Here is a 9396-nt window from a genome sequence, read left to right on the forward strand (position 1 = left end):
GCTCCACAACCACTGAGCACATGCTCTAGAGCCTGTGCGGTACAACTACAGAGCCCGCACGCCACAACTACCGAAGTCTGCATACTCCAGGGTCCTCTAGCCTCAAATAATGAGCCCCGGTGCTGCAATTACTAAAGCCCAGGCACCCTAGAGGCAGCTTTTCACAGTTTTTAGTCACAACTATGGAGCCTTCATGCTTCAACTCTTGAAGCCTGTATACCTAGAGCCTTTGCTCCTCAACAAGAGAAGCCACAAAGTGAGAAGCCCATGCAACCACAACTAGAGAGCAGCTTCCACTCTCCACAACTATAGAAATCCCGCGTGCAGCAACAGAGACTCAGGGCAACCAATAAACAAATAAAACAGTTTATGTGTTAGTTGCTCAATCATGTCCAACTCTTTGCAATACCGTGGGCTGTAGCCCGCCAGGCTCCTCTGTCCAGGGGACTCCCCAGGCAAGAATACTGCAGTGGGTTGCATTTCATGCCAAAAAAAAAAAAAAATGAAGTCAGTTTCTTAAAAGGAAAAAAAATTAAAAAAAAAAAAAAACTAAGGTGATTTCATTAACTGAAATATGAAAGGGAACATAAACTGTACCTCGATAGCCCAAAGTATATGCAAATATCATTGGCTTCAGATAAAGTTGGATAACTTGTTTAAGAGGTAAATATGTCAATGCAATGGCAAAAACCACTAAATTAAATTCTTTTTTTAATTTTATTTTATATTAGAGTACAGTTGATCCACAATGTGTTAGTGTCAGGCCTAAATCAAATGGACTGAGTTATACATATATATGTATCTATTTTACCAAATTCTTTTTCCAGTTAGGTTATTACAAAATATTGAGTTACATTTGTTATAGAGTAGGTCCTTGTTGATTATCTATTTTAAATATACTAGTGCGTATTGTCAATATCCAAGTATTACGTAATCTACTTGAGTAACCTGCCAGGCTCCTCTGTCCATGGAATTTTTTAGGCAAGAATACTGGAGTGGGCACCCTTGTCTTGTTCCTGATTTTCAGGGAAATGCTTTCAATTTTTCACCATTGAGGATAATGTTTGCTGAGGGTTTGTCATATATAGCTTTTATTATGTTGAAGTATGTTCCTTCTATACCTACTTTCTGGAGCGTTTTTATCATAAATGGATGTTGAATGTTGTCAAAGGCTTTCTCTGCATCTATTGAGATAATCATATGGTTTTTATTTTTCAATTTGTTAATGTGGTGTATTACATTGATTGATTTGTGGATATTGAAGAATCTTTAATCCCTGGGATAAAACCCACTTGGTCATGATGCATGATCTTTTTAATATGTTGTTGGATTCTGTTTGCTAGAATTTTGTTAAGGGTTTTTGCATCTATGTTCATCAGTGATACTGGCCTATAGTTTTCTTTTTTTGTGGCATCTTTGTCAGGGTTTGGTATTAAGGTGATGGTGACCTCATAGAATGAGTTTGGAAGTTTACCTTCTTCTGCAATTTTTGGAAGAGTTTGAGTAGGTTAGGTGTTCTTCTCTAAATTTTTGGTAGAATTCAGGTGTGAAGCCATCTGGTCCTGGGCTTTTGTTTGTTGGAAGATTTCTGATTGCAATTTCAATTTCCATGCTTGTGATGGGTCTGTTGAGATTTTCTATTTCTTCCTGGTTCAATTTTGGAAAGTTGTACTTCTCTAAGAATTTGTCCATTTCTTCCAAGTTGTAAATTTTATTTGCATATAGTTGCTGATAATAGTCTCTTATGATCCTTTGTATTTCTGTGTAGTCTGCTGTGATCTCTCCATTTTCATTTCTAATTTTGTTGATTTGATTTTCCTTCCTTTGTTTCTTGATGAGTCTGCCTGATGCTTTGTCAATTTTATTCACCTTCTCAAAGAAGAAGTTTTTGGTTTTGTTGATTGTTGCTATGGTCTCTTTTGCTTCTTTTGCATTTATTACTGCCCTAATTTTTAAATATTTCTTTCCTTCTACTAACCCTGGGGTTCATAATTTCTTCCTTTTCAAGTTGCTTTGGGTGTAGCATTAGGTTATTTGTTTGACTTTTTTCTTGTTTCTTCAGGTAAGCCTGTATTGCTATGAACCTTTCCCTTAGCACTGCTTTAACAGTGTTCCATAAGTTTTGGGTTGTTGTGTTTTCATTTTCATTCATTTATATGCATATTTTGATTTCTTTTTTCTTTTCTTCTGTGATTTGTTGGTTATTCAGCAGTGTGTTGTTCAGCCTCCATATGTTGGAATTTTGCCCACTACTCACCACTACTATTCAATATAGTTTTGGATGTTTTTGGACACAGCAATCAGAGCAGAAAAAGAAATAAAAAGAATCCAGATAGAAAGAGGAGTAAAACTCTCTCTGTTTGCAGATGACATGATCCTCTACATAGAAAACCCTAAAGACCCCACCAGAAAATTACTAGAGCTAATCAATGAATATAGTAAAGTTGCAGGGTATAAAATTACACACAGAAATCCCTTGCATTCCTATGCACTAACAATGAGAAAACAGAAAGAGAAATTAAGGAAACAATTCCATTCACCATTGCAATGAAAGAATAAAATACTTAGGAATAAATCTACCTAAAGAAACAAAAGACCTATATATAGAAAACTATAAAACACTGATGAAAAAAATCAAAGAGAACACAAATAGATGGAGAAATATACTATGCTTTTGATCAGAAGAATCAATATAGTGAAAATGAGTATACTACCCAAAGCAATCTATAGATTCAATGCAATCCCTATCAAGCTACCAATGGTATTTTTCACAGAACTAGAACAAATAATTTCACAATTTGTATGGAAATACAAAAAACCTTGAATAGCCAAAGCAATCTTGAGAAAGAAGAATGGAACTGGAGGAATCAACCTGTCTGGCTTCAGTCTCTACTACAAAGCCACAGTCATCAAGACAGTATGGTACTGGCACAAAGACAGAAATATAGATCAATGGAACAAAATAGAAAGTCCAGAGATAAATCCATGCACCTATGGACACCTTATCTTTGACAAAGGAGGCAAGAATATACAGTGGAGAAAAGACTGGGAAAACTGGTTAACCACTTGTAAAAGAATGAAACTAGAACACGTTCTAATACCATACACAAAAATACACTCAAAATGGATTAAAGATCTAAATATAAGACCAGAAACTATAAAACCCCTAGAGGAAAACATAGGCAAAACACTCTCTAACATAAACCACAGCAGGATCCTCTATGACTCACCTCCCAGAGTATTGGAAATAAAAGCAAAAATAAACAAATGGAACCTAATTAAAATTAAAGGCTTCTGCACAACAAAGGAAACTATAAGCAAGGTGAAAAGACAGTCTTCAGAATGGGAAAAAATAATAGCAAATGAAGCAATGGACAAAAAATTAATCTCAAAAATATACAAGCAACTCCTGCAGCTCAATTTCAGAAAAATAAAAGACCCAGTCAAAAAGTGGGCCAAAGAACTAAGCAGACATTTCTCCAAAGAAGATATACAGATGGCTAACAAACACATGAAAAGATGCTCAACATCACTCATTATCAGAAAAATGCAAATCAAAACCACAATGAGGTACCACTACACACCAGTCAGGATGGCTGCTATCCAAAAGTTTACAAGCAATAAATGCTGGAGAGGGTGTGGAGAAAAGGGAACCCCCTTACACTGTTGGTGGGAATGCAAACTAGTACAGCCACTATGGAAAACAGTGTGGAGATTCCTTAAAAATTTGGAAATAGAACTGTCATATTACCCAGCAATCCCGCTACTGAGTATACACACCGAGGAAATCAGAATTGAAAGAGACACATGTACCCCCAATGTTCATCACAGCACTGTTTATAATAGCCAGGACATGGAAGCAATCTAGATGTCCATCAGCAGATGAATGGATAAGAAAACTGTGGTACATATACACAATAGAATATTACTCAACCATTAAAAAGAATGCATTTGAATCAGTTCTAATGAGGTGGATAAAACTGGAGCCTATTATACACAGAGTGAAGTAAGCCAGAAAGAAAAACACCAATACAGTATACTAATGCATATATATGGAATTTAGAAAGATGGTAATGATAACCCTGTATTCGAGACAGCAAGAGATACACAGATGTATTGAACAGTCTTTTGGACTCTGTGGGAGAGGGCGAGGGCGGGATGATATGGGAGAACGGCATTGAAATATGTAAATTATCATATGTGAAACGAATCGCCAGTCCAGGTTTAATGCATGATACAGGGTGCTCGGGGCCGGTGCACTGGGATGACCCAGAGGGATGGGAGGGGGAGGGAGGTGGGAGGGCGGTTCAGGATGGGGAACACATGTACGCCCATGGTGGATTCATGTCAATATATGGCAAAATCAATACAATGCTGTAAAGTAAATAAATTAATTAATTAATTAAAAAAAAAGAATACTGGAGTGGGTTGCCACTTTCTGCTCCAGGGAATCTTCCCAACCAGGGAGCAAACCCAAGTCTCTTGCATCTCTTGCATTGGCAGGTGGCTTCCTTATCACTAGCACCACCTGGGGTTGTAATAAGTCGTAATAAAATAAACATGTTCGCATTTCAGGAAAAAAAATCTCTAAAACTGCATCCTGACACAGGTTTTTTTTTTAGTCTTTTTTTCTTTTTCTTTCTATCCTTTTTTTTTTTTTTTTTTTTTGTGGCTATATTCTTCCTGGCAAAGCCCATGGACAAAGAATCCTGGTGGGCCATGGTCCATACAGTTGCAAAGAGTCAGACAGGACTCAGGCGGCTTAGCACAGCACATGGCAAGAAGATCTCAGCTGCACAAGATGGTCAGCAGTGATTTTAGTCCTGAACTTCCTTGAAAGAGATGTTTTTTCTTTCCTAAATCAAGTGTCAGGTAGCATTTTAGGTGTCATAGTCAAATAACAGCAGCTATCTACAAGGGATTAGAAACACAGGCAGGAACTGCAAGTTCAACCCAGTGTTACAATAGGTGGCTTGTTAACTGAAGACGCCAATTCTTATCTGGATAACAGTTTTTTTATACTCTAAATGTATAAATTCTTCTTAATCTTTTCAATGGGAATCTTAATGAAAATAATAGTTTTGAACATATTTTAAATTTATTTTAACAATTTTAAACTAACTTTAATTCAAACAGTTTTATCTTATCTATACTTAATTTATTATTTAAGTTCTAATAATTTTGAAATAGAAATATACAGGCTTAGGCAAGATTTTGAGAAATAATACTAAAAAGGGACTGGTAGATTCATCACACATCAAAATATCTTAGATAACATAGCAATTATATGCCAATGTGTACATGAAAAAAAGAGATCAGTGAAAAAGATTAAAGTTTTGAATTGGACCCAAATACATTGGGAGTTCAAAATACAATAGTGATAATTTCAAATCAATGGCAAAAAAAAAAATATGTGAATATTTTTTTAAATTCTAAAATTTACAGAACAAATAAAATCAACTCCTATTTAAACTCCCAAATAAATTCAAGATGAATCAAATATTATAAGATACAAGATATGAAAAATGCTTGAAAAATTAAATGCAAAAAAAATTGAAGAACTTTTGGCACAAATGAAATGAGAAAATTCTTCCTAAGCAAGATATAATTTTTTTAATTTAATATAAACTACAAAAAATTTATATGCAAAAATAATTCTACATAGGATAAAAAGTTAAAAACATATAGCCAGAAAACATTAACTATATATACAATGTAAAGAGATCATTTCTTTTGCTTAAAATTCTCTCATAAAAATAAAAAACTGAGTGAATCAGATTAAAGACATATATATAAAATCCACAAATAAAGTGAAAATAAAGTTGCTCAGTCGTGTCCGACTCTTTGCAACCCCATGGACTGTAGCCCACCAGGCCCCTCTGTCTGTGGGATTCTCCAGCCAAGAATACTGGAATGGGTTGCCATTTCCTTCTCCACAAATAAATACAAATCAAATTAAACATGTAGGAAGATGCTCAAACTCAATTATGTCAAAAGGTTTACAGTTAAAGTAGAAAATAACTTTAATCAGATGTGATAAATATATTTATCAGGTACTGGTCATTGAGAATGTGGTCAAAAAAATTCACATGGACTATGGACAGGCCAGTAGTTGTTAGTGGGGCTTTCTCGATGGCTCAGTGAGTAAAGGAGATACAGGAGATGCAGGTTCAATCCCTAAGTCAAGAAGATCCCCTGGAGGAGGAAATGGCAACCCATTCCAGTATTCTTGCCTGAAAAATCCCAAGAACAGAGAAGCCTGGCAGGCTACAGCCCATGGAGTCACAAAGATAGGACACAGCTGAGCAGCTAAGCATAGACACAGTAGCTGTTAGTACGACCTCAAGGGCAACAGTTTGGAGTGAAGTAAGTCCGAAAGGGAGAAGCAAATATAGTATGTTAGCGTGTCTGTATGGGATCTAGTAAAATGGTGTTGATGAACCTATTTGCAGGAAAGAACTGGAGGCGCAGAAACAGAGACGGGACTCGTGGACGCAGCAGGGGGAGGAAAGAGTGGGGAAAACAGAGACAGTAGCATCGACATATATCCACTAGCTTGTGTAAAACAGGTAACTGAGAAGTTGCTATATAACACAGGGAGCCCAGCTTGGCAGTCTGTGACCTGCAGGGGTGGAGTCGGGGAGGAGAGGGAGGCTGAGGATGGAGGCGGTGCTGGTTCAGTCACTCAGTCGTGTCCGACTCTTGCGGCCCCATGGTCTGTAGCCGGCAGGCTCCTCTGTCCATGGGGCTCTCCAGGCAAGAATTCTGGAGTGGGTTGCCATTTCCTTCTCAGGGGATCTTCCCAACCCAGGAATCAAACCCGGGTCTCCGGCATTGCAGGCAAATTCTTCACTGACTGAGCTAAGAGGCTCAGTATAATTACGTATAACTATGTATAATTATGACTGGTTTGGGCTATCATATGGCAGAAACCAAAACAACATTATACAGCATTTTCTTCCAATTAAAAATTAATTTTTAAACAGAGAATGATAGTTCGGCAACAAATATCAATATCCGCATTTTAAATGCATATACTACTTGACCATTGAATCAAATGTAATATCAGCAATTCTACACCTAGGAACTTATATTTGCACATATTCAAAAACATACACTTATTGGAAATATAACTGTCATAGAAAAGTTTGGGAATCTCATGAAAGAAATAAACAGATTAATTTTGATATAAATTTATGAAGAGTGTTTTGCAAAATGAGAAAATTTACAAAATATATATGGGATGGTATGGAAATATCTTTAAGATATTGCATAGTAAATGTAAGTGATACATATATAGAAAGAAACAAATACATACACATATAGAAAATACACCTGAATCTGCAAAGATTATTACTAGATGAAAATTAAGAAACAAATGTAGCATCAACCTCTGAGAATGAGAACTGGAATAAGCTGAGAGAAAAATAGAAAATTCATTTTACGTTTCACCTCGTATTGTTTGAATTTCCTTGTGGCTCAGATGGTAAAGAAACTGCCTGCAATGCGGGAGACCCAGGTCCCATCCCTGGGTTGGGAAGATCCCCTGGAAAAGGGAATGACAATCCACTCCAGTATTCTTGCCTATAGAATTCAATGGACAGAAGAGCCTGGTGGACTAGAGTCCATGGGGTTGCAAACAGTCAGACTATACTGAGCGACTACACTTTCGTAGCATTCAGTTTTCACTTATACTATTTATTATTATCTATTTTACTTCATTTTCTTTGTAAACACTAAAAGTGTAAAAGTAAAAGTGTTGTATAATGCAAATGAAATACAGTAAAGGCAAGCCATATATAATTATGTATTTTAAGCTCTATAAGTAAAAATGTTAACTTAAAAGACAAGATACTAAATAAAAATTACACTGTCTCTGAAAAAGAATAAAAAATATAAATTCATAAGTTGGTGAAAAGTCAGTATAACTATATAACAATTAACTCGCTAATTCATTACATATTAATTTCTTGCTATATAGACATTACACCATCTAGGTACACTGATAAACAAAATAATTAATTCTAGTAGCTAGGTAAACTGTTATTATACCCTGGTTGTATAATTGTAATCTTAATTATAATTACCATAAACTCTTTGAAGAAAGAGAAATCAAAACAAATTTTAAAATAACTTCTGCGTTCTAAGAAAATGAAACTTGATGTCAAATGACTCCCTTCATGATGGATGATACATTTATTTAATATGGGATATGATGCTTCTTTTCCAGAGCTTCTTCATAGCATAAGTTAACTCGGAATTTCTTAGACTGTAGATTAGTGGGTTCAGCATGGGGGTCATAACTGTATAGAACACGCTCAATGATTTATCAACGTAGAAGGTCTTAGCAGGTCTTACATATATGAAGATGCAGGGAACAAAGAAGCAGACAACCACGGTGATGTGGGAGCCACAGGTCTGGAGGGCTTTCCGCCTCCCTTCCTGACTCAGGTTCTTTAGAGAGTGCAGGATGACTCCGTAGGAGACGAGTAAGAGCAGAAACACAACAGTGCAGATCAGTCCTCCATTGGCCAACACTAAGATGCCAGTGACATAGGTGTCAGTACAGACGAGTTTCAATAAGGGGTACATGTCACAGAGAAAGTGATCAATGACATTGGGACCACAGAAAGGGAGCCCATAAATAGTACTAAGCTGAATCACTGAGTGCAAGAAACCTCCAACCCAGGACACCACCAGCAGTAAAACACACACCCTCTGCCTCATGATCACCAGATAATGCAAGGGCTTACAGATGGCCACATAGCGGTCATAGGCCATCACCAGCAGAAGGAAGACCCCTGATCCAGAAAAAAGGTGCTCTGTAAACAACTGAGTCATACAAGATTTAAAGGTTATGGTTTTTTCTCCAAAGAACAAGTCTGAGATCAATCTGGGGGTGATAGAAGAGGAATAAGCAATATCCATAAATGATAAGCAAGCAAGAAAAAAGTACATTGGTGTGTTCAGGGTCTTACTGACAGTTATAGTGACTATAATTAGAAAATTGCTCACCACAGTCAAAATGTAGACAAACAGGAACATAAACAAAAGTACTTTCCCCTCCTTTGGATTCTGTGTGAGTCCCAGAAGAACAAAGTAGGTTACATTGTTTCTTGATTCCATCTAATCTGAACAGGAGCTGACTTCATATAGTAGAAGAAATTTACCTACAAAACAGGGAGGGAAAGTTAAAGGGGGAAAATACTCAAATGTATGAGAATTGTTTTTTTTCCATTTGTTGGAAGAATGAGTATAGAACAGCTATTTGTGTCCAATGCATCATGGACATTTTTATTATCAAGTTGAAGAAGGCAGAGTTTCTTTCCCTTGGTGCTATGACACATAAGGAGAAATCAACCAACTCCAGACCCATGCTATTAGTGCCATTAAATG

General features: G+C 36.5%; 1 protein-coding gene across 1 annotated transcript; it reads right to left on the reverse strand.

The window, feature by feature from the left end:
* Window positions 1-8196: 8196 nt before the first annotated feature.
* Window positions 8197-9126, reverse strand: LOC136175725 (olfactory receptor 4A47-like). The gene has a single exon (XM_065945966.1). The coding sequence runs from the start codon at window positions 9124-9126 to the stop codon at window positions 8197-8199; it is 930 nt and encodes a 309-aa protein (XP_065802038.1).
* Window positions 9127-9396: the final 270 nt, after the last annotated feature.

Source organism: Muntiacus reevesi, chromosome 9 (assembly GCF_963930625.1).
Source record: "Muntiacus reevesi chromosome 9, mMunRee1.1, whole genome shotgun sequence".
NCBI classification, from domain to species: domain Eukaryota; kingdom Metazoa; phylum Chordata; class Mammalia; order Artiodactyla; family Cervidae; genus Muntiacus; species Muntiacus reevesi.